The 25,268-nt window shown below is 31.9% G+C and overlaps 4 protein-coding genes and 1 long non-coding RNA gene across 8 annotated transcripts; 3 read left to right on the top strand and 2 right to left on the bottom strand.

Moving 5' to 3' along the window:
• The first annotated feature begins 239 nt into the window (after positions 1-239).
• On the top strand, positions 240-5,750 carry LOC126779615 (serine hydrolase-like protein 2). Its single transcript, XM_050503762.1, has 7 exons — positions 240-525; positions 1,642-1,758; positions 2,086-2,238; positions 2,320-2,422; positions 3,327-3,414; positions 4,688-4,785; positions 5,350-5,750. The coding sequence occupies exons 1-7, from the start codon at positions 471-473 to the stop codon at positions 5,654-5,656; spliced, it is 921 nt and encodes a 306-aa protein (XP_050359719.1). The 5' UTR covers positions 240-470; the 3' UTR covers positions 5,657-5,750.
• A 678-nt stretch (positions 5,751-6,428) lies between these two features.
• On the bottom strand, positions 6,429-9,234 carry LOC126779714 (uncharacterized). 3 transcript variants are annotated; one of them, XR_007670380.1, is made up of 3 exons: positions 9,164-9,234; positions 7,265-7,449; positions 6,429-6,858 (listed from the first exon to the last, which is right to left on the bottom strand). It is a non-coding gene; the product is annotated as an uncharacterized LOC126779714 (long non-coding RNA). The 3 variants fall into 3 exon arrangements; XR_007670381.1 differs by lacking the exon at positions 9,164-9,234 and adding an exon at positions 8,745-8,828; XR_007670379.1 differs by lacking the exon at positions 9,164-9,234 and adding an exon at positions 7,938-8,265.
• Positions 9,235-9,685: 451 nt separating this feature from the next.
• Positions 9,686-15,165, top strand: LOC126779471 (uncharacterized). Of its 2 annotated transcripts, none has more exons than XM_050503465.1 (6): positions 9,686-9,815; positions 10,880-10,960; positions 11,286-11,494; positions 11,890-12,075; positions 12,180-12,339; positions 12,447-15,165. In XM_050503465.1, exons 2-6 carry the CDS (start codon positions 10,880-10,882, stop codon positions 13,995-13,997), a joined length of 2,187 nt encoding a protein of 728 aa, XP_050359422.1. In that variant the 5' UTR covers positions 9,686-9,815; the 3' UTR covers positions 13,998-15,165. The 2 variants fall into 2 exon arrangements, with proteins under 2 accessions (XP_050359422.1, XP_050359423.1); XM_050503466.1 differs by lacking the exon at positions 9,686-9,815 and adding an exon at positions 9,880-9,983.
• Positions 15,166-17,444: 2,279 nt separating this feature from the next.
• LOC126779696 (uncharacterized) lies at positions 17,445-24,367 on the top strand. The gene is made up of 4 exons (XM_050503857.1): positions 17,445-17,570; positions 18,425-18,522; positions 19,391-19,520; positions 24,223-24,367. The coding sequence occupies exons 1-4, from the start codon at positions 17,554-17,556 to the stop codon at positions 24,326-24,328; spliced, it is 351 nt and encodes a 116-aa protein (XP_050359814.1). The 5' UTR covers positions 17,445-17,553; the 3' UTR covers positions 24,329-24,367.
• On the bottom strand, positions 20,794-23,858 carry LOC126779543 (uncharacterized). The gene is made up of 2 exons (XM_050503639.1): positions 23,577-23,858; positions 20,794-22,762 (listed from the first exon to the last, which is right to left on the bottom strand). The coding sequence occupies exons 1-2, from the start codon at positions 23,713-23,715 to the stop codon at positions 21,552-21,554; spliced, it is 1,350 nt and encodes a 449-aa protein (XP_050359596.1). The 5' UTR covers positions 23,716-23,858; the 3' UTR covers positions 20,794-21,551.
• Positions 24,368-25,268: the final 901 nt, after the last annotated feature.

A 25,268-nucleotide genomic window follows, 5' to 3' on the forward strand; every position in this document is an offset into this window, starting at 1 on the left:
CCTTTGTTTCTTTATTTAACTTTTCATTTCCGTTATTTTAAAATCCACTTCTGATTCCTAAAAATATTATTAAAATGAAATTTTAATTAAAAGTAGTACAAGGCAATACATGTTATAAAATGTCATGTGTCACATGAGTTGTCATAGATACATATATTTCTAATTTTCTACCTATCTATATAGATAATATAATACACACCAGAAAAGAGAAAAAAAAAATAGATAAAAAATATATATATATAATACTCCTTTGATATAAAATATTTTATCTGTATTAACTTAGATACAATACAACTAAACACAAAGATTCTGAATGTATTGAAATAACAAAATTTTGTGATAAGCTAGTAATATCTTGATGTGATAAAGAGATATATATATAATGTGTGTTGATTCTTTACAAAGTAATGCTGTGATATCAATTTTGTAGGTTTTTTCAGAATATTATTTATAAAATTAGCTTAATTAAAATGACTGTATTAGAAAAAGAATGGTTTATTCAAGCTCCATGGGGTCGTTTGTGCAGTAAGTATTTCAATTTGTTTTAAGAGTTATAAGTTACCTGTTTTGTTAAGCTTAGAAAAAAACAAATTTATTTTCCTCATAATTGGAATTTGAACTTCAAACTTTTCGTTTTCAAATTTAAAATGAATAGTATATTCTTCAATCATTCCTGGGTTAAAATATTGTAAATCAAATGGAATCAATTTAAAAATTTGAAATTAGTAATCACAAGATAACTTTGGAAAAACTTAAATTTTTGTTATTGAAGACTGCAAAACTTTTATATTTTGCAGCAAAATTTTAAATTATACTTAAAATAAATATGACAAGAGTCTAAGATGACTAATCCAATTTTCACATTGATAATAATTTATTGAGAAAAAACACAGCCTTACACATAAACAAAGAGTTTTTATATAACTAAGTAAAAATAATACTATTATAATATAAAAACTAGGTACATGACATATGGTAGGCTAATTATAGTTGATACTCAAAAATAATAATATCTTGGGACATTTTTCACACACGGCCATCTGATCCCAAATTAAGCTTGTACAGAGCTTGTGCTATAGAAACCAGACAACTTCAATACTACATATACTATTTTTCTTTTGTAAATACATACTGATATAGATATTCCAGACTCGGGACAAACAGACATGTTCATGCACACAATCTATATATCAATATCTGACCTGGGTGGGAATCGAACCCACAATCATCGGCATGAAAGGCAAGCATCCACCAATCGACTCGTTGTCAAAAAATAATACTATCGACTTCCAAATTAGGCAAACAGTGAAAGTCTTAATATATTTTATTTTAAATCAGCGGCAAATTATGAATAATGTAAAAATGTGTTTTAGTAGGTAGGGAAGAGAAGTTTAATGTAACGTCTTGGTGGTATGACTTTATGCAGACCTGTTTGGATAGGAAAAACCCACTCGTCATTTTATCTACGAACAGCACCACTTGTTGCTGTGTTCTGATTCATAGTTTCATCTTGTTCCCAAGGTTTTCCAGTGCATTAGCAATGTGAGTTTAGTATTAGCGGTAGTGGTGATCATTTAGCATCAAGTAGCACATTTGCCAGTCTGCTTATCTATATTAAATTTAAAAAAATTGTTTTTACAGTAGTTGCATGGGGCGACTGCTATGATCCACCAGTTCTAGTCTGTCCTGGGTCGAAAGACACCGTCATCAGCTTCAGGCCTCTCATTGAAATGTTACCGAAGAATTTTTATTATATTGGTAAGAATTTTATTGATAGCAGAACCACAAAATTATTCCAAAATAATCCAATTTTATGCAAACATTATATAATATTATCTATTCTAATACTGTCTGTTGGTTGTGCTTGCTAAACTACTGAACGGAATTTGATGAAATTTGGTATGAAGCATACTCAAAGTCTAAAGAAGGACATGTGCTACTTTTTTTTACACCGCACCCCAAACACAAGTAAATTCTCAGATGAAAACTAGTTATTTAAAATTTATTTTTTTATGTACCTAATAATATTCCTTATCTTAAGCTATAATTTTGAGTCTACATTAAAGTTTTTTTTTTTGTGTTCAGGTCTTGACCTGCCAGGCTCTGGTAGATCAGATCACATGCCGCACGGTCTTATGATCAGCATGTATGACCTTCTGTATAGCATCCAAGTCGTCGTGAAACATTTCAGATGGGAGAGTTTTATTTACTTAGGGCATTCTATGGGTTGCACTTTAGGTGAGATGTTTTTACAAAAAAAAAAGTTGTTATAAAAGATATGCCCCATCAACATGTTTCAATAATAAAATTTATTTTCAGGTAAGCTATACGACCTATCATATCCCGGGAAGATCAGTAAGGCTATTGATCTGGACCCAGTCACGTTAGGTGTTGTGTTTCCCGTGGAGTTATTTCCAATATGGTAAAGTACTTATAAATTATATCAAAATTTCGGTGTGTAGAAGTAAGGAGTATATTCTTGTATAAAAAGTGGCCCCCAAAAAATGAATAAAAGGTAAATAATACTGCTGGAGTTAAAGGTACTTTTGAAGGAACTTCCTGATGCTCTGTAGAGTAAAACGGAAATAGAGAGAGAAAGCTAGACATACCTTCAAAATGCTCTTTTTTAAAACTGTTTAGCTAATCAATTCTAAATTCCAATTAATAAATGCATAAATAAATAAATGCATCATCACTTTCCATAAGGTGTGTTAACAGTCAAGCGCTGGCTTATATTTAAAAAAAAATATGCATAAATGTTAATTACAGAATCCTGCCTTTCAGAACCCTAATTACATAAATTTCGGTAGACAATCGGGTTGACCATATGAGATACTCCTTACTTATACACTCCATAGATAAAAAAGTATATTATACAGGTTATTTGAAAAAAAAAACCTCAGGATTTCCATAACCAGAGTACCGCACGAGAGACATAGATTTTTCCATAAAAGACTTAACTTTTTGGTATACCCTCTAAAACACTGTGAATGAAATTATATTTATTGTATATAAAACTAAAACAGCTGTCAGAACTATTATGAACACTGGTGACCACTAAAACCAGGTGGTCAATATGTCCGTTTACCAATTTTTCCTGCATATGCTCTGAGGACGGTAACCGAAAGGAACTCAACCGCGATACGCCAGTGGTAGTTTCAGATAAAATATTGAGACAGATAAAAGTCTAGAATAGAGAGATAAAAATATAGCCATAAAGATAAAAATGGGACGCTTAGTCTAAGATTAGGTTTTTAAAAGTATTAAAAAAAACATATTGTCATTTTTACAGTGCATTAAAATACTGTTATTTTTTTTATTTTTAGGTACGAAACGTCATTAATTAAATATTTTAACGATTATAAAAAGTTTAACTCAACAACAGAAGAAAAACCAACTTATAACGAAGAAATGGTAATACATTTATTTATATATGGTTTAAAAAAGCCTTACTACTATTAATATACATACATATGGTAGATACTATCAACTCATCAGATATTCAACTGCTAAACAGCAGTACTCAGTGTAGTTGTGATCCGGTTTGAAGGGTGAGTGACATTGTAACTACAGGCACAAGGGACATAACATCTTCCCAAGATTAATATTTCTTACATGCCATTATCTATATATATACAGGCCGGTGGTGACCACTTTATATCAGGCGGTTCATTTGCCTGTCCACCTGTACCATAATAAAGTTAAAAATTGAAAACATTTAGACATGACACAAAAAACTAGAGAATTACTACAAGAATATTACTGAAAACCAGTAATATACTATAATACTATAATTTGAACTTCATATCGATAAAATATAAATACAGTTTATATTATTAAGCAGGCACGATGATAGTGCGATTTAAAATACTACTAACGCCATCTATTGGTGAATACTACAAAATATAATATATATATTGGTGAATAATAAAATACATGAAACATATATTTCACCAATAGATGGCGTTTGAAACATATATTCCAAGAAATAAGTAAATAAATAATAAAAATAAAACAAAATAATACGTTGTGTCATTAACAAAGAGCTTTAATGTTTTGGTAAATAATGATTATGTTCAAATTTAGACCAATAACATATATTGAAATTATTGTTTTCGTTTTATTCTTGATTTATAAAGATAGATATTGCTATATCAGCGACGGTGACTGATCACCATTATCAGAGCCAACCAATGTAAGATGAAAGATAAACAATACATAAATTTACACATTCCATGCGATTTATTGATTAATATTTTATATAATTTTTTATCATACAATTTTGCCGTAATATTTCATTTGCCGTTTTTTTTTTTTTTTTGGGAATCCATAATGAATACTAATGATATTCTACCGCAAAACAGCAGTACTTGGTATCGTTGTATTCCGGTTTGAAGGGTGATTGAGCCAATGTAATTACAGGCACAAGGGACGTAACATCTCAGTTCCCAAGGTTGGTGGCGCATTGGTGATGTAAGCGATGGTTAACATTTCTTACAATGCCAATGTCTATGGGCGTTGGTGAGCACTTACCATCAGGTGGCCCATATGCTCGTCCGCATTCCTATTCTATAAAAAAAAAAATCTAGACCAATGATATCGCGGCAATTTAAGGTCAAAACTGTTTATTCGTCTTTACTCCTTTTGTAGTCGGCTGTATGTATGTTTATTATATAATGTTTTACAGATTGTATCGAAAATGATGAAACGTCGCGGAATAAGTAAAGAATTAGCTAGAGATATAATATCTAGATTATCAGAGCCGGCGGGAAATGGTCTTATCAGGTAAAAAATATTCTAATTTTTAATAAATACGATGTATGTATGTTTGTCCTGTATGCGTTCCTAATATATGTATCCGATTGTGATGAAATTTGGTGTGAATTAAGCTTAAACCCTTAGGAAGGATATAGACTAATTTTTTATGCCTATTAATTGCCCTCACCCTAAACCCGAGCGAATCCGAAGGTGAAAACTACTTCATTGAAATGATACTTTGTCACATGTTAATTTAAAAGAAACTACGGTTAGAAAACTAAGAGATTAATGACTTGTTTACCTAAAACGGCGCACACGTACGCCATATTTTCGCGAATCCATAGAGAATATAATTATTCAAGATGCGAATGGTGTCGCGTCATTTGTCTTTACTCATTTGTTCCCCTCTGGATATGTCAACTCTGGTCGGATCGCTTTGCCTGCAAAATTTGTTTACAAACATCAAATAAAAACGACTATAATAGCCGAAAGGCATTTTAAAACAAACCTGAGGCTTATTGTTGCAAACAAAAAATATAGTTCTAAGTAAAGCTAATAGATGGCGCTAAAATATTTTTTTTTTAATTTCAGATATACCTTCGATGAACGAGTTAACTTTCCCGTTCATTCACCATTCCCGCCTGAACATCTACTGAAGCTCTTGAAATCTTTAAAGACACCAACATTGACAATAATAACTGAAGATTCTGTTAATGCAAGACATTTTACAAAGACGCCATTTTTATTGGACGAATCGTTGTTATCTGATAACTATAGAGTGAAGTTAGTCACAGGATGCCATGATGTTCATATCGCTGAACCGGGGAAAGTTGCATCGTTTGTGGGTCAGTTTCTCTTACACGGGTTAAATGGTTTGGATAATAAGGCGAAGTTGTGATGTTTCTGAAACTGGTTTGGTTGTTTTTATATGGGAAATATGATGTATTATATTTTTGTAAAATGTACAATTTTTTATTAAAATTTGTTTTATTTTTAAATCTCGTTCTCAATCATATAAATAATAATAATACTTTATTTCAGATTAAACAATCCATATTAAATTAAAATTAACATTAAATTCAAATAAAATTAAAAATAATAACAAATAAATTAAAATAAATAATTAAAATTAAAACAATTTTTTTTTAATTAAAAACCTGATGGTAAGTCGTCACCATCGCCGACAGAGGCTGTTGAATTTTGGCGCTGTAAGAAATATACTACTACTGTAAGAAATATATAACTGTCGTTAATGCGCCACCACCCCTGTGAACTAAGATTATGTCCTTCGTGCCTGTTACACTGGCTCACTGACCATTCATAGTTCAAATAATAAGTATCACTGTTTGGTGGTAGAATATATGACTGGATGGCAACTGCCTAGGTGGGTTTGTCCACAGCCCAACCAACTTATGCAGTTAGATAAATAAAAAAATAAACATGTTTTCACTTCATATAAAACAATAGTGTAGAAAAAAATGATTTAAATTATCTAACATCATCAATTATTTGTTTCATAATGAATACTATTTTTATAAGCCACTCCTACACTGTTGTATCTAAAAAATATATATTATATATTTATCTATTATGTGAAAAAGTATAAAACATATTTCACTGACACATAAAAAATACATTGTTCTTAAAGTATATTTATTTAAATAAGATTATATTTATAATAACAACACTAATATTATCTTGATCTAGCAACCCTGATCGTTAAGTTTCCTTTTCATACATATCATTGAACAGAGTCAACATTAATGGAGCACTTGTGTTGACCGAGTTGGTTTTCAATTGTTTTATTTCATCCTCCAATAACATTACTTTATTTTTCAAAGTATTACACGACCGTTGACTTGACCGTAACCGCTGCAACAGAGCTTTGCAGATTTCTCTCTATTTTAGAAATATTTTAGCTAATTTACCGTCTAATGTTGTTACACTGGATGGTGATTTTACTATGAAAATTGGCCTTTTTGACGGTCTTATGTTTTTCAATGCTGACTTTTTTCATTTTATAATTGTTATTATGTGATCGGGATCAGGTAAACTGCTTCTGTCAGGTGAAGTACTGAATGTGCATTCCGTTGATGTTTCCTTTAAGAGAAAAAAGGTATTTATTACACAGCCCAAATAAAATTATGTTCTAAGAAAACTAATTACGTAAAGCGCTAACACAATTATTTTATCTCTCAATATTGATTTTTTATATGTATATGATGTTTTATATGTATTAGTTCCTAGTAGAAACATAATATATTGGGTAGTTCGATGCATTTGTTTAATATATTAGCAAACTAATTTTTGCCTGCATTTTGGGTACAGGTAGGTATAATAAAATATCTTTTCTTGGAGTTCAACCTTGTTTTATACTAAATTTGATCAAAATCGGTTCAGTAGTTTACTCATTAAAGTTTCACCAACAGACATAATTACTATTACATTTATACTCCATACATATCAATGTACCTAACTCATATAATTATGTTAAAAACTCCAGTACCTTTTCCATATTCCGATAAAAACATATAGGAATTGCATCTTTATGTAAAGTGCTTCTTTTTCTCCCCTCAATGAAATATTCTCGTAGGAAATGCTTTAAGCAGATCCGTGAATGCTGGGTCGGCTTCCAATTTTCTCTCTGTACTACTTTCAACCATTGTTTCTTATGTTATTGTTTGAGGAAATCTGCAAAATATAATATAATTTTTTTTTTTTTTTTATAGAAAAGGAAGGCGGACGAGCATATGGGCCACCTGATGGTAAGTGGTCACCAACGCTCTTAGACATTGGCATTGTAAGAAATGTCAACCATCGCTTACATATCCAATGCGCCACCAACCTTGGGAACTAAGATTTTATGTCCCTTGTGCCTGTAATTACACTGGCTCACTCACCCTTCAAACCGGAACACAACAATATCAAGTATTGCTGTTTTGCGGTAGAATATCTGATGAGTGGGTGGTACCTACCCAGACGAGCTTGCACAAAGCCCTACCACCAGTAAAATTATAGATTGTTTAACAGTTTTCGTAAAAAAACACTTATAAAGCTTAAATTTTCTATATTTAATGTTATAGTATTATATAATGTGGCATATCAAAGAGCATTATTGTGATTTTATTTATCTATATTTAAATAAATAATGAATAAATGAATTATAGAAGGTGGATTACCAGGGTGGCGGCGAAAATGACGATACGTTATATAAGAAAACTCTTGTAATGCTCGTTACAACGGTTACAATACCAATGCCCGATATATTTAAACTGGCGGTATTTATACAAAAACATCTTGACCTAATTTAATACTAAATTTACAAACTTAAAAGATAATATTAAACATTGTTTATCTTAATTATTCTAATGATTATTTACGGACAAATATTATTTAATAATACAGGATTATGTAACATTAAATATTAAAGATTAATATATTACACCGGAAGTTGATAAGCAGCAGATAACCTAGCCAGATCAGTAAAATAAGATTCTAGTAGCTTAATCCTTACATTATACATAATAAAACAAATTTATTATAGCATTGATTAATCGACATAATTTGAGAAAATATAAATAAACAATAATCACTATTTATTAATTGCGCCGGAAGCTGACAAGCAGAAGGCGCCATTAATAAATAGAATAATATATAATAAAATGTTCCAAGTATAAACAAATATGAATCAACTATTTATTTGATTATGAAATTACTTATTAAATTTTTAAACAGAAGTTTTAATCTATACTTATAAATAATCATCAAGATGTACCCGAACTAGCCGTATATGTAGGACCGGAAGTATTAATTGATAACATTATACTTTTTCGTATTGAAAACCATTAAAATTTAAATATTTTTATTACAACTTTTCATTAATGCAACAAATTATATAGTATAATTTATTACTTGATTAAAATCATTATTTTTATATATATAACAACAACGACCACTGAAAATAACATAAAAGTAATATTAATTACGCATGAAAAGATACTCCACTTCCAGGATAATTTTTACTCTTACAACTACGAATACAGCACGCAATAACCATATTGAATTATATTATATATTTTTGTTTTGATAAAGATTTTTTTTCCCCTTTTCTGGCGTGTATCTACGCTATTTGAGCAAAAAATATTCTGCCAATGTCACGTATAAAATAGATTTGATAAAGATTTATTCAGTATGTATTCTATTATTGAAATAATTTAAATATCAATCCTTTTTAAATTACATTAAACATTTAATTACACTAATGGCAACAAACAAAAGTTGTATATATATTTTATAATTGTTTATTATATATGTATTTTTATTTATACAAATTTTTTTGGTAATTTCCAATAAAAAAATATTATTAAAATAAAAAATAAAACTTTCCGGTTGTCCAGAAAACTACCGTTTTTCATTATCCAATTACCCTGTCTACAAATATAATGTTTAGATTTTGGGGTTAAACTAGGTAATGAAATCTTGGCAGCCCCGAGTACGTACTTGTCAAAACTTTTGCCGGTAGTCAATAGTAGTGGACCAATACTCAATAATCATTCGATATCAAAAATATTTTTAAATATTCGGTAAATATTTTTGAATAAATTAGAAAATACACTAAAATCAAGATCAAGCAAACCAATAAGTGCTAGAATTCAAAATATGTTATTAATTGTGTATTAATAAGTTTTCTTTTACGTTACAACTTGATTTAAGACATAATTAAAGCTAAATTACAAAAATATTGAGAATTAATAGGTAGGTATTAATACGTATCTTAGTACATTTGTCACTATAATATTTAATTTTTATTATTTGTTGATAATAATGATGAAGACCAAACAATCAATATATCGATATTCGTTTTTCAAAATCGAATGATTATTGACATCTTGCAATGTCGATGTATTGTACATATCAAGTAAAAAATATTTTTTCCAATTAGACTTAGAGCTATTTTAAAAAAAGTAAATAATACATTATATAGATAAATCTAATTTAAGAAGAAAATGTTGAAAATATTGAATTTATTAATAAAATAAAAGAAAAAATCCGTTGAGGTAAGTGGTATTCATCTTTATCCTATCAGCTGTTCGTTTAACCGGCGTCTAGATGAAATAAAAACATTTATACAAAAACATACATACATTTACACAAACGTATTTATAGATACACCGTAATATAAACGGAGAGGAAAAATATTAGTTCCCACTACGGAAATAAATAAGGTTTGATACCTACTAATATTAAAAAAAAATTAAAACCGATTACATTATTTATTTCCAGTATTTAATATTTAATTAAGTTTTATTATGTACCTTAAGATTCATTCATTCTTTTAAATATTATATTTCTTAGAAGTTGTATAATATCAATAGATAACCTTATTCTCCATGGATTTTTTTTTGTTTATCATGTTCAATTTTTGCATGTATGCAATTTTTTTATTACACGAACGACTAACGTTATTATATTATTATCATACAAAAATGATCATAAGATATATTAATTTCAATTTAGTTCATTTATAATTTTATGCATTAAGCTCCTGTAGCACATGTTTAAAGACTAAAAAAAAACATAAAAAACTATTGTATATATGTATATTGTCTTGACGTATATATGAAAATGGATCGAGGCATATTTCATTGGCTGGTCTTTGAGATTTATAGGCATACTCTATTTGACCGATCGTTATGAAAGAAGTGCTTATGTATTATTAACTTTGTTGTAACATGTGCGGCAAGTGCTTATGGTGGTAGTTATTTTTAATAATTATTACCCACTATTCGTTCCTTTCTACTTAATTAACATAACACAAGTACTCTAAAAATCATTTTTAGTTACTTACCTACTCTTAATTAAGAGATAAATATATTAAATGATAATTAATTAAAAATATAATATAATATTCTTTAAATTATGAGGATATTTTTGTGTCCGAGGCCCCAAAAAATAAAAATCGCCGCTTGCTTTATCATCATATGATATCATGGGATATCAACTTCTGTACAGTTCTACCGATAACCATGACTATGGGTACAGTACAGACAGGACAATCTGCTGGGTTTTGCTATATAGTTCAATAAACCTTAATTTTAAAGTAAATAATTGACATTTTCAGATGGCTTTGTTTATGAAACAAGACTTCAACCCCCCCATGTTATCTAGACGATGGATTGCTATAAAATTCAGGCCTAATATGGTGAGATAAATTTATTTTATATCATTACGTTCATAATGACAGCGTACAGGAGTGTATTTGAACAATTTCCACTTCAATGCCGGTCGGTGGGTAAAAAATTAAATTAATTTATTCAATATAGTATTATTTAAGTAAGTGTTCCCTATGTAGTAAACACTACTAACCCGTTCGGAAATTAATATCCGATTAGTACTGACGAGAATCTCATTTATTTATTTTTTGTCTGATTATTATGAACCCGTAATCTTCTGATAATTCGCAAATCTCATGTTTTGACCTCTGAGTCATAGTCAGCCTTTCATTAAAAAATATTATCTATCTTCAGCTTTTATACAGCCGAGAGCACATCATAGCTATCCTTGAAAGTGGACTCATGTTCCGAGAGGACAGTGTGGAAGTGGAGCAGGAAGCCCCCGCGGCTGAGGCGCTGTGGGGCCGCGCGGGGGGCACCAGGGGGGGCTGGTTCACGCGGGGAGAGAGGAATCTATCTCTGCTGGCTACTTTGGCACTCGTTGCTGCCGCACCTCCGAGAAGGTTCAATTATGTTTTTTTTTTATTTATTGCTTCAACTATATGTATATGTAAAAAATTAGTTTGTCTGTCCGTTGCTTAATACTTGGTGCCATTAATATTAGATTAGCCATTTTTGAAAGTTATACTTTTAAAATTTTTATAAATGGAGAACGAATGATTATCAATCTTAGCCATAAAGTATATAAATGTTTCGAATCAATAATTTGTTTAAAAAATAGTAAATTGTCTATGACCTCCCTCCAATATCTTTCATAGTAATGACAGTCCGACACAAGGCTACGTGTAAAGTCTGTCAGTTAACTCAGTGAAAATTGTGACAAGACAATAGACATAGACAACAATACAGAGAATGAACGAATGGAAGCATTCGTTCAACTGTCACTGTTTCCATGCAGTTTCCAACGCTCAACGTTCGTCAAGCTCGCTGCGTACGCGATAGTTCCCGCTGTAATCCGAGCGGCGCACCGCTTGCAGTGCCGCGGCTCGCTCAAGTCGCTCCTGTCGGTCATGCGCGACTACATGTCGCTAGTCCGCCGCGCGACCGCCTGCTGCAGGGAATACTCGACCTTGCACGCTCGACTGTAAGATCAAATTCCATTATCCGTTATTATTATTATCATTTCATAGCACACCCTGTATATTATAAGCACTCCTTCTATTTCCAAATTGTTGTTTGTTGTTTCAGTACCTCAGTAACAACAGTAATAGATTCGATGCGAACGATGTTGTCTCGACAACAGACCGAGCTGTTGATACTGATGTCACGGGCGACGTCCTCGCTGCTGGGGAACGTTCCGTGGTTGCACGGAGACGTGGCCAGCGAGTTTGACAGTGATAATCTTATGGTGAGTGAATGAATGAATTAATGATCTCATTTTTAATGTTAATTGAAATAAGAAAAGCCTTGATTGTTTTAAAATATTTATACGATGTTAATTTTACGTTTCAACAGAAAATCCACCACGCCTTCCTAGTTGTACAATCGACACTGTTAAAGGTTATAGCACTGGCACACTCTATCCCGACTGCGCATGCGCAGAAAATATACAAGAACCACAACGAAAGGGTATACTGGATCCATAATGTCCTAATTCAACATCTAGTCCAAGAATTCAAAGATAATTACGAAGCCCTAGAACGAATGTACAGGTTGTTAAAGAATTACGGCACGAAGGACAGCGATAGTGCGTTAAAGAAACCGGGCTCAGCGATTAATGATACATGGATGTACTCAGACGTACATACAGGTGTGGCTAGGTCGTGTCTGGAGCTAAAACTGGCCCTGGACAAGTGCAGCCACCTAGATATGTTCCTGGATTCGTGTGCGATGAATAAACAGGAAATAAGCTTGGACGTGCTAGATAAAGATATAGATGAAATTATAGATAACATAACGAAGTGTCTATCTACAGTACAGAATTCACAGATAAGATTAAAGAAAATGCAAAATAAATTACGCGTTGACGACGAAGAAATTAAAGGCGAAGAAAAAGAATTCGAGGAGATGAATATTTTAAAAATCGAAGACAAAGAACCGGTAATACGTGATGAAGTTTTCTATTTCGTTAAAACTGAGGATGAAAACGTTCCATTGCCAGTCGGTGATATCGTAACGGGTCCTGGGCACAAAGAAAAGGAAGCGTCGAAAGTTGTCCTGAAAGAGTTACAAAGGAAACTGGTGAAGAGAGAAGATGTGATGAGAGAAAGAGAGAGGCAGGCGTTAGCGAAAACGATGCCAAATTTAAAAGACATACCGGAATTCCCGAGACAGATTAAATACGAAGAATTCTTAGAACGAAAAGGACTGATATCGAAGATAAAAAGATCGCAAGCGACGAAAAAACTGTTCAAAAAGTATAAAATTACCAAACGCAATAATAAAAGAAATAAATTAGATAATTTCAAATTAAGAATCGATAAATATGAAACAGAAAATGATATAACGAACGATATATTTAAAACTACAAACAAATTTAAACCTAAAAATCAAGTTTTAACGATAACAAGGACAAAAAAATCGTTTGTAGTGACGAAATGGTTTAAAAGTATACCCAATGAAGCGAATAATCTAGATTCAAGCGGACTGTCTGAAGCCTTAAGCGATGTTGAAGCGAATGCAGGGAATAGACAAATAAATGAAGCGATAAATAAAAAACAAAACACCAACGATAACAAAAATTACAGATTCACAAGGAAAGATCTAGAACTATCTCCGTCGTCATCAGAGAGCGACTTCGATCATTTGTACAACGAAAGAATATCAATATTGAACGATGTTAGACGACACCGAGCGGCCAGGAGGAAGAACGTCCCAGCGAAAAGATTGTCCATAGACAATGTAGATGAAAGCTTGAAGCCCATAGAGTATAGCTTCGGAACCGGCTTGGCTATGGCCTCCGTGTTACAGATAAATAACGCTAAAATACCGAATATGATCCAGGAAGAGGTATTCGTTGGTGATGGAGAAGTTTCTGAAGATAGTGGGAACGATGAAGACGCTTAGACCAGCAGAGCTGTGAGAGAAATACGTAAATCGTTCGACATACGGTGCTACGCTATTTTGTTACGTATCCTTAAGACAATAAAGCTGTTTTAGTGAATGTCGCATATGACTTTATGACATTTAACGGTCCGCGTTGACTCATCGAGTTTGTGGCTTATTTTAACACTATGGAGTGTAGAATATGTTTGAAAAAATGTTCCCCAAAATGTGTGGAACTAAATGACGCTGCTGAAGCTAGAGTGTGACATTTGAATTAACGCGCCAATACTCGGTAGAGTGAAACGGAATTAGAGAGAGATAGCTAGACATTCGCGTTCAAAACGCGCTGTTTTCAAATTAAACAAATTTCTAAATACCAATTAATAACGCAATGTTAATCTCAGTTAATACATTCTAGCTACAGTAGCGCCATTTTAGATACTTTCGGGGGAAGTCCCGTATGAGATACTCCTTATTTCTACCCTCCATAGCCAATATTTAACTAATGCCGCATGCGTTCATGCAGTGCGTTTCTGTAAGATCTCACTTCATTACTCACTCGTTTAATGTTGACAATCGATTTATGGTGATATACTATTTTGATGCGTGTGTTCCTGTAATGTTATGATTATTACGGTCAATTTCGTATATCACCTTCTGACATTTCACGACAGATTTCTGCGGTGAGTTTCGAGTTTGTTCGTACAGAATATTAATTGACTGTTTGTCGGTCTAGTGATAACCTACAAACATAAACAGTTGATATAACCTTGTAACAGCGCAGTATCACCAAGGTACCACCAAGTTACCCCCACAGGCTAAACTTGCAATCGTTTATACTTCATGTTTGGTTAGATTGGTAGGTTTTTGATGTAAAAACAATACGCGCCGTTGTAATATTTAATCAATTGCTGTTTATATTTAATAGATCTGAAGTTCGGTTATTTTTGACCACGTACTTGGCTCAGAGCTCCAAAGGGGCTATGGCCCGTCTTAAAGTGGGGTGGCCATAATAAGAAGATAAGTACATTTAATTTTTTCCTGCTTATTCAGTAAGGATTTATTTAAACGTTAGCGCTTGTGAAACTGTTGCAAACAAAGTGAGTTGTAAACATGAAAAATTAATTAGTATTTCATTATTTAGGTGCTTTGAAATAATAAACTTTTATATAAATATATCATTAATAATGTAGCGTTTCAGTATTTGTGTTTTTTTGGTTTATTTATTATAATTATTATACTTTTATAATATAATAATAATGTGATTAATAAAATTGAATTTTAATTTAAATGGTTTGTTTTATTTTCTAATTTTAATTTCTATTTGTTTTATATATAGTCCGGGACGGTTGAAAAAGGGTTTGCATGGTTGGGAGTAGAATTAACTTGGAATGTAACTTTGGGGTTGTTAGGAAGCCAACATATAAAAAGTCCCCGAAGTTTGGTAAGCAAGCCTAGATACATATAAGGGTGACTGTCTCGTTGGTCTAGTGGCTAGATGTAGGTCGCAGGCCCGGAGGTCCTAGGTTCAATTCCCAGGTCACGCCAGGTCGGATTGCCGTCCCCTCCGATTATAAGAGTTAGGGAATAGAGAGTGCACCTGTGTTCGTGCACTCATTTGTGTACTATAATATGTCCTGCACAGACTAATCTCTAAAAAAAAAGCCGAGATGGCCTAGTGAATAGAACGCGTGAATCTTAACCGATGATCGTAGGTTCAAACCCGGGCAAGCACCACTGAATTTTCATGTGCTAATTTGTGATTATAATTCTTCTCATGCTTGACGGTGAAGGAAAACATCGTGAGGAAACCTGCAACCTGTGTCTAATTTCATTGAAATTCTGCCATATGTGTATTCTACCAACCCGCATTGGAGCAGCGTGGTGGAATAAGCTCCAAGCCTTCTCCTCAAAAGGGAGAGGAGGCCTTAGCCCAGCAGTGGGACATTAACATACTGAATACTGACAGACTAATCTCTCTTGAGATTCTCTCTCGAAATCGGTCTGGAGGACATTATTATTATAATATTATTTTATATAAGGGTTTATTACATGACTTATCCAGAACACTAAATCGCTGCACGAAGACAATCACAATATAGATAACTCCTCTTATTAAATTCAAGGGCCGTTGTGGGTCTATTTATATTCATAGATCATAAAACAATTAATTATGCAGGGATAGCATATTTACTCTTAGGGAAAAAATTGCCATTCAATATTTTTATCAAATAAAACCTTTGTACATTTTAATATTATCCAATGATACCCAAGTTCGATATAAAGAAATTGAATTGGAAAAAAAGCAAAAAAATTGTTCTAAAGACTAGCGCGAACTTACTAACAGGCGAGGCTTTGATTCATAGTTATCGTTTTGTAGAGGCGTTACGTACTCTGAGTACTAGTCTGTATCTCTAGTTGTTCGACAAACTTTCGCATTATAATAATAATATATCTTTGTTTTATAATAGAGATTGAAAATAGTAGTTAAATATTACAACTTGGTTTGTACAAATTAATTTAATTCCAATCAGGCGGGTGTAGCACTGTACTCCTCGCTAGGTCATAAAATAATCTGCATTAAGTCCCGTTCCCTTTGTTTAACATGACGGGCCGTTGGCGTGGTTGGTAGATACTTGCCTTTTACGCCGAAGGTTGTGGGTTCGATTTACTGGTGGTAGGGCTTTGTGCAAGCTCGTCTGGGTAAGTACCACCCACTCATCAGATATTCTACCGCAAAACAGTATTGTTACAGTATTGTCGTGCTCCGGTTTGAAGGTTGATGGCGGCGCATTGGTGATGTAAGCGATAGGTAACATTTCTTACAATGCCAATGTCTATGGGCGTTGGTGACCTCATACCATCATATGCTCGACCGCCTTCCTATTCTATAAAAAAAAAAACCAGGACAGACATTTATGTGCATGAACATGTCTGTTTGTCCTGAGTCTGGGTATAATTATCTTTACAGTAACAGCCTGTTAATGTCTCACTGCTGGACTAAGGCCTCCTCTCCCTTTTGAGGAGAAGGTTTGGAGCTTATTCCTCCATGCTGCTCCAATGCGGGTTGGTAGAATACACATGTGGCATAATTTCAATGAAATTAGACACATGCAGGTTTCCTCACGATGTTTTCTTTCACTATCAAGCACGAAATGAATCACAAATTAAGCACATCAAAAATTCAGTGGTGCTTGCCCGGTTTTTTATCTATATAAGTATGTATTTAAAGAGAAAAGTAATATTTGTAGTATATTCGTTGTCTGGTTTTCATCGTACAAGCTCTGCTTAGTTTAGGATCAGATGGCCATGTGTGAATAATGTCCCAGGTTATTATTATTATTATTATGTTTAATTTTTAACGTATAATATCTTTGTTTTGGCATAACACTGGAGACAAATTCGATCTTCGATTTGCTGGACAAACTCGTATATAGGTCTAGAAACAAAACTAACTTGTAAATTAAATAAATCATAATGAGTAATGTTTAATGGTGATGTCGTCCAATTAGTTGATTTATTATTAATTTATATTATAATTTGCCGATAAGCAGTCGTGTTCCTGATTGCGTTCAAGATGCGCGTATATAACATGTAAGTGCATTTATTATTTATTAATGGAATATTTTTGTACCATTTAATTTCATAGTTTAATTTAAGCGCCATTTTGTTTACGATAACGAAAAAAAAAATTACAGGTAATAATATAATTTCACGGATTTATTAACAATGGCGATTATATTAGTGTTTTTTTTTTTCTTAAATAAAAGTGTCAAACGTTATTTACAGATTATAAAGTTTCTGTATATTTTAATTTCTTTAATTTTCTAAATCGAAAATTTAGCTTTAACGAGACAGTTCAAAAACTATATGACGTAACTTTGAAAGCATTAAACATAAATACTTATTTATTAATAAAAAAATATTGTGTGAGCGACATTTTCATACGACCTTTTACTATGTATTATAACAATAGCGTCTAGCGATTCTTAAACTATATATTTGTATTCAATTTTTTTTAATTTTTGGTAATCGACAAACGAGCCGATCATATTCATCTAAGGCGCATTATACGTTTGTACATAAATAAATAAGTCTTGGCTTCGCATTTTTTTCTATATTACTAATACGAAAATATATCCTGAAACTTCAATAATAATATTTAAACAGAAACGGGTCTTAATGGAAATATTATTATTTAATTAGAGTTAATAGTTTTGAATTATAATTAATGATAATTGTGTTGTAATAACAAATGAGAGTTAATGAAAAAAATGATACGAAAATGCTATTAAATTATAGATAATTAACAAATTTTACATGTTTAATTAAAACTCCTAAAAAGAGTTTTTCTATTCGATTAATAAAATGTTTTTAAAAGAATATACTTACTTGAATATTAAAAAAATAAGTTTGTTTTTTTTTTATAATTAATGTTTCTTTTTTAGGCTCATTTCTTTATTCCTAATATTCGAAGCAACGGTTCAACTGCCTCAAAATGGCGGACCAACAAAAGAAGTGTCAGTCGCAACGGAGAATAGTAACGGTAATTATTTATAAAGGTGTGTACACACCAAAACCACTGATCCGTCGTCGATTTCCCGCCTTCGCCGTGCTAGCCAGCGACTTGTTGTAATATGTCGGCGGTATGTCTGTTGCATACGCTAATTATAGCAATCATTAACAACCAAAATAAGTTGCATAAATTATTTCGTACTCAACGAGTACCGAGCGAGATATAAATCCGCTGACTAAGACAGACGCCAAACCTGTGTCGGCGGGTCGGTGGTATTGTGTACCCTTTTAAACAAACGGTATAGTCACAGATATTGATTATACCAGTAAAAATGTAATATGCAACGGCCATTTATAATTGTAATGCTTAAATTTGATAATCGTTAAATTCTTAAATTAACTTAATAAAAATGTAACAAATATTATTTAAGACGACAAAAAATTATTTAAGAAGAGACGTAAAGAGCCGTGATGGTCCAGTGGCATACACGTGAACCTTGATCGAAGATAGCAGGTTCATATTACATATCATGCGTGAGGAAGCCGCCACAAGTGTCAAATCGCATTGAAGTGGCGTGGTGGAATAAGCACAATAGAATACTTGCAGGTTCTTACTACGTGACAAAATTCATACATATTTGCGTCATACAGGTTTCCTGGCAATTATCCTTCACCACCAAGCACGAGATGATGTAAAATTACAAATCAAACACACGATAACTTATGGTGCTTTCCCGGGTTTGAAGCCGGGAAACTCGCCCTACATGGCTGGACCGATTTTGATGTCATATTTTCTGTGTGTTTGAATTGATCCCTGGACGACCGGACTCACGTTGGGACTTACTGCTAATATTATAATATAGTTATACCTTAACTGAATGTGTATGTATGTTTCTCAGCAACAATGCTGGCGCCTATGAATTGTCAGACGGGCGGCAATATCAGCGGTATTTGCGTTACCAGAGCAAATTGCAATTACGGTCCTGGTGTGGTAGACTTCACGCTGTATAACCCTCACTGGTATAAAAGGTAATATAACAATCATATTATTATAAGATTCTCTCTGTGGCCTCAGCTGCGTGTGAGGGGGGGGGGAGGGGACAAAACCTAATTTTAAAAAAGGAAGGTTGAATTTTGTCGTTATGCCCGGTTTACATTATTCCAGTCCAGCGATCTAGTCCAGTACTGGATTGCTTACTGGAAAAATGTAAACCGGCACTGGAATGAACTGAATCCAATCCAGTTCATTCCAGTGCCGGTTTACATTTTTCCTGGAACTGGACTGGAATAATGTAAACCGGGCATTATTTTCAGATATAACACAATTGAAATGTATAATTCTACCATTGAAAACAGATAGGTATTGTTATGGGACGGTTTTAGTATATGATTGCAATACGTGTGCGTTTTAAAAAATAATAATTTTATAATAGTGAGTAAAAACTGAAAACTAAAATGATTTTTTTTTTTGTATATACGCGTAATATATAATAACTAAACATTAAAAAAAATGGTCGTATTAATGGCCTTTTAGGTTTCACCGTAAACTTTTTTTATGAAAATACAATTTTAATTTAAAACATTTTAATTACTAAAAGAAAGTAACTACTAAGTTCCTACCGGTTACTCTCATATTCTTGATACAATCTACATTTAGAACTGGAAGCTTTAAGTTATAATATATTTTTTAAATATGATTTATTCAATATTATATTTACTTGAATATTATATACAAGTCTTAGAAAAACCGTTTAAGCCGAAGTAATAACGGGAGATGAGGTATCAATCGGTAAATGAAACTAAGGAACAGCTTTATGATTCAATTATTATTCCACACTACATATATACTCGTAGCAGTATAGCGAATATTTAGACAGCTCGATTTAGAAAATTGACATATTGATAAGCGCCATCTATCGCTGTCGGGTTGTAGCACATGCCGTTATACAAAAATATATATATACTTTTAATGACATTAGGCATTAGGCAAAAACATATACTTTTAATGCCTAATATTTATACAAAAAATAAGACTAAGATAAATAAATCTTATTGCAATTAACTTCAAAATTCTTAGTTTACTTGAAGCCTTACTTATAATCATTGCTTAGCGGCTGTTTAGTTACCAATCCAACATTGTTACCAACAAACATTAATTACTCTCTCATTCTATCATTATGAATTTGACATTCGTGTGAAGAAGACACAGCATTGCCTAAACTAATTTACCGTTTTAACAACGATTTGCTTTTTATTAACCGTTACAGACCTCTTTAATTAGTAATATTTTTATTTAAAAGATACATATGTGTAAATAAAAAAACATTAGGTTATATCTCTTTAATTAAAGACAGTCATACTCGAAAAACGACACATTTATATAATTAACTAAAATTTAAAAAATGTTGCCATTTTCACAAAGTATCACGATTGTTTTATAAAAGTAACCCAGTAAAATTGAAGATTTATTACTATCGCTTACGGCATACGCGTTACGGTTACGATACGCGTTTGGCCGGATTAGCGGGGAGCATTCGGGGCTACATCCTCAAGGCCTCTACAAGAGAGAGATTCCACAAAAAAGTTCACAAAGAAATTTCTTAAACAACTTTTTTATATCCCAATTGTAAATCCAAATATCCAATGTTTAGTCCCAAGTAAACACTTTTAATACATATACAAGTAAAATTTTTGTATTTTACTATATATCTCCAAAAAAAAAAGTAAGCAACTAAAAAAATTGTTAAATTTATATTAATGCGCGGTTAATTTGCCTCAGACCCTCTAAATCATCTCATATTTCCAAGCTTAATGTAATTTAATATAAAGGTTGTACTGCAATGCTTTACATACATATTTCCAATATGTTCTAATAATTTTAATTTTCAAACATTCTAAGTTATGTTACTTAAATTATTTTTACACATTCCTATTTTAAAATTCTTATACTTAAGTTTTTGTCACAACTGTTGTCTGGAAGAGAAACTTTTGTACACTTATATCGAGAGATGATGTATGTCTGTGAGCCATAAAGTTTTTAAATAAAATAATTTAACATTACTAGCATCTATGAGTCCACCAGTTTTGCGCTAGTGCGGTCATTGAAATTTTTTTCTTGCAATTCGTACATTTCCAATCCGGTTCATTCTGGTGCTGTTCATTGAAGTGATTCTTTAGGTCATTTATCAAATATTGTCCCGTAAACTTAATCGAGCAAGGTTCACACTCAACAACTAAAAACGGATTTGACTCGTTAAATTGTCCGAGAAAAATTGTATACATTGGTGAAACCATCTCTTCAAGTTGTAGATCAAACTGTTTAAACTCTTCGTTTACATTGTTCGCATTATTATATGTATTCTTATTAAGGTATCTTATGTATGAGTATTTATTTGTATATCTCTTATATGTAGCGCGGGAATAAACCATTTGAGGGAGCAATTTTAAATCTTTCTTTATAAAATCATAAATATCGCTAAATTCTGGTGATTTCGCTGAGATTTTATCTATTACATTTATATATACAGACGTATTCATCTTACTTGCGTTAGAATGGTAATTAGCTATTTGAATATTCTGATCTAAAACTTTAGACGGATTCAATCTTGACGTTATAATTTTGTTGACCAGAACATGACTAAGTTCATGTTTGGTTTCTCGTTTGTAAGCACGTATGTTTGTGTCGTTTAATAAACTTATACTAACTCCCCACCAGTTAAGTATCGCCTCTAGCGGCAACATTTTCAATTGTATTTGAGTCGGCAAAGAGAATAGAGCATTGAAAAGTGTATTATTCAGTTTCGAATGAGGTTGTCTGAAGAATAATTGATTAAGCTGGTTCCTTGATGAATGGATTTCGAGGACAACGGTACTATTCGTTATATCTTTATTTGATTCTTTGGTCGATACAATTTTATTATCAGTCGCTTTTTTAACCGTTGCTTTTGCCAAGCCTTGTGCAGAATCGAGCATAACCTTTAAATAGTTTTTCAAATTAACATATTTAGCTTGAAATATCCTTTCCATTTCAGCTTCTTTATTTTGACCTTTTAAGCCAGTAATGACTCTATCAAATTCGTCCCATTGTGGCCAATCCTTAAGATATTTTTTCATGATTGTTAAGTATATATCTCCTTCTAATTCATGGAGTTCTGATATGTTTACGTTAAACTCCTTATTGAGTATATCAATAATTTGAGTGTTAGTCAATACTGTGCTCTGTTTACTGTTGTTCGTTATTAATCTTTTAAATAGATTAATTATCGGCTTATCTGTAATGCGAAAAATTAAACCGTTAAACATGGAAGAATAAAGTTCTACTGGCAATATTATTGCAACCATCAATGCATCTCTTTTGAAAACTATAAACTAGCCACTTGATGTAGGAAATAATATTTTTTATTATGTTTTCTACTTAATTTTTGTTTGCTATATATAAAGCCGAAATGGCCCAGTGGTAAAAACATGTGAATCTTAACCGATGATCATGGGTTCAAACCCGGGCAAGCACCATTGAATATTCATGTGCTTAATTTGTAATTATAATTCATCTTGTGCTCTTTACGGTGAAGTAAAACATTGTGAGGAAACCTGCATGTATCTAATTTCACTGACATTCTGCCACATGTGTATTCCGCCAACCCGCACTGGAGCAGCGTTGTGGAATAAGCTCCGAGCCTTCTCCTCAAAAAGGGAGAGGAGGCCTTAGCCCTGCAGTAGGACATTCACAGGCTGTTACGATGATATATAATGTCCTGTTACATAATATTTTTTCTATGCTGTTATGTAGAAGTGATTGGTCAAATGAAATATTATTGTGTCCCAATTGAGATCATAATTTTGAATTGATAACTACAAAAATTAAATATATTAGCAATTGCATAAATTGAGATTTGGGATTAGAACTGAAAATATAATGTAAGTAAATGATACCCAGACGAAACAAATGATGCATTCTTCAACAAAAAGAAAATATATGTTGGTTTAAATTTGTTTTAAAGTTTTGAATTAAGTCTTGCTGGGAATTCTGACATTGAATCTAAGCCTTATTTGGTCGATAATTAAAAAAAAAGGTTATAAAATTACCAGAATTAGAAGCTTCCTCGTCGTCATCATCTGAATTTATTGCTACAACGTCGTTCGACGTGTCTTCAATATCCATTTTAAATATACCAGTGTTTTTAAAGTCGTGTTGAATATTTTGTTTTGAAAACAATATTGACATAAGTAAAAAATGTTTTGAAGTTTATTGATATAGCTGCTAATCTATGAAAAGAGATAATTAAATCAATATTTTTATTACTTTCAAATTCAAAACTTTTAATAACATTAAACGTAAAAATTGTTTATAATCGAACTTTTTCTTTATTTGAATTTGTCAATTTGAATCACAGGTTTGAATAAATAAATGTCAATTGTCAAAATGTCACCTAGGGATGTATATTTAAAAAAAAACCGGTAAAAACTAATATGTTCGATAATAAAAATATAGTTATTTGATTATCGATAAGAAAGTTCGAAGACCGAAATATTGTCAGCTTGTTCAAGGTATTAGTACTGTTATCACAATAGCAAAAAATCAACTTGATATTTGGCACAAACTATTTCGATTCTCGATTATTTATAACACAATTGTTAATAATACATTTATATATTGAGTGGACTAATAAGTTAAATATATATTTTTATGCTTTTAGTTAATGTACGGTAAAGATAATGTGTTATGTTTCAGGTCATGTAGAGTGGATCAAGCCTGCTGCCCTTTTAAATATCTCATCGTGGAAACACAATCAAGTGATGATGTTGTGAATAATTTTGATTTTGATGATGACGATTAATTAAATATTGAAATTAAATATTAGTTTATTTCGAAACAATTTATTATTACCTTTGCCTTTAACTTGTACTAACCCGTAGACAGAGAAACAAATAGACCAAGGGGCAGTTAAACCGCGATTGAGACAGAGATAGTTTGTTAATGTGTGCGTATAATGTTGCCATAATAACTGCATTCCCTGTTCTGGGAGATAAATAATTTTCAGAATTTCATTAAAACAAAATAAGTTTATTAAATTTTACTTTTTAAAATTTATTATACTTTTTTTTAATTAAAATATTTTTTTGTTTTCCAACTACACCCAAAAACTGTTGCATTGTTTGTTTTTGTTTTCGTTATCAATAGTACTTCAGCATCTTTATATGGTATGGGATTAGCATTCGCCTCAGAAGTTGGAATCTAAAACACTCAATTAAATTGTTTATAAATAATGGTTGCCACATAGATTTATATGTTAACCTCTTGACTCTTGAAATTATAAAAAAGAAAACGAATAAATAAAAATAACATATTTACATATAACGAAGCAGTTAAGGTTATTATTGGACTCCATATTTATTTGTTTGCATTGTCTACGAGTCGATATTTTTTATCGAAAATCGGGACATTTTCTTTAGCTGACGCTGGCAGCACTTACATGATAAATAATTATAGGTTATGAATGATAAAAACTGGAAAATCCTATTACCTTCAGGATTTTAATGCAATATAAGGTTCCGTCATGCTATGGCATAAATAAACATCACTGAAAAACTATATTTAGGGACAAAGTCGTCGTACTTACGCGTAAAAAAACACGCCGGCAATTTTCTTCTTGCTATCACTTTAACATGAAATAATACGACAATGCACCATTGTATAACCTTCGATATGATATAAGGATTGTTTCTCGTCCTTTTCACTGGATTAGAATCGTTTTCAAATACAAAAGTAAGCGAAAA

This window comes from Nymphalis io, chromosome 29, assembly GCF_905147045.1.
Source record: "Nymphalis io chromosome 29, ilAglIoxx1.1, whole genome shotgun sequence".
Taxonomy (NCBI): Eukaryota; Metazoa; Arthropoda; class Insecta; order Lepidoptera; family Nymphalidae; genus Nymphalis; species Nymphalis io.

What these genes read in the sequence shown, in the direction of transcription:
- LOC126779615 (XM_050503762.1), top strand. Translation starts at nt 471, where the DNA reads ATGACTGTATTAGAAAAAGAATGGTTTATTCAAGCTCCATGGGGTCGT. An exon ending in TCCATGGGGTCGTTTGTGCA is followed by an intron (nt 526 to 1,641) that starts GTAAGTATTTCA and finishes TTGTTTTTACAG; the next exon opens with TAGTTGCATGGGGCGACTGC. An exon ending in GCGGGAAATGGTCTTATCAG is followed by an intron (nt 4,786 to 5,349) that starts GTAAAAAATATT and finishes TTTTAATTTCAG; the next exon opens with ATATACCTTCGATGAACGAG.
- LOC126779471 (XM_050503465.1), top strand. Translation starts at nt 10,880, where the DNA reads ATGGCTTTGTTTATGAAACAAGACTTCAACCCCCCCATGTTATCTAGA. An exon ending in TAAAATTCAGGCCTAATATG is followed by an intron (nt 10,961 to 11,285) that starts GTGAGATAAATT and finishes ATCTATCTTCAG; the next exon opens with CTTTTATACAGCCGAGAGCA. An exon ending in GCTGCCGCACCTCCGAGAAG is followed by an intron (nt 11,495 to 11,889) that starts GTTCAATTATGT and finishes GTTTCCATGCAG; the next exon opens with TTTCCAACGCTCAACGTTCG.
- LOC126779696 (XM_050503857.1), top strand. An exon ending in CGCAACGGAGAATAGTAACG is followed by an intron (nt 18,523 to 19,390) that starts GTAATTATTTAT and finishes TATGTTTCTCAG; the next exon opens with CAACAATGCTGGCGCCTATG. An exon ending in AACCCTCACTGGTATAAAAG is followed by an intron (nt 19,521 to 24,222) that starts GTAATATAACAA and finishes GTTATGTTTCAG; the next exon opens with GTCATGTAGAGTGGATCAAG.
- LOC126779543 (XM_050503639.1), bottom strand. Translation starts at nt 23,715, where the DNA reads ATGTCAATATTGTTTTCAAAACAAAATATTCAACACGACTTTAAAAAC. An exon ending in CGAGGAAGCTTCTAATTCTG is followed by an intron (nt 22,763 to 23,576) that starts GTAATTTTATAA and finishes TTCGCATTACAG; the next exon opens with ATAAGCCGATAATTAATCTA.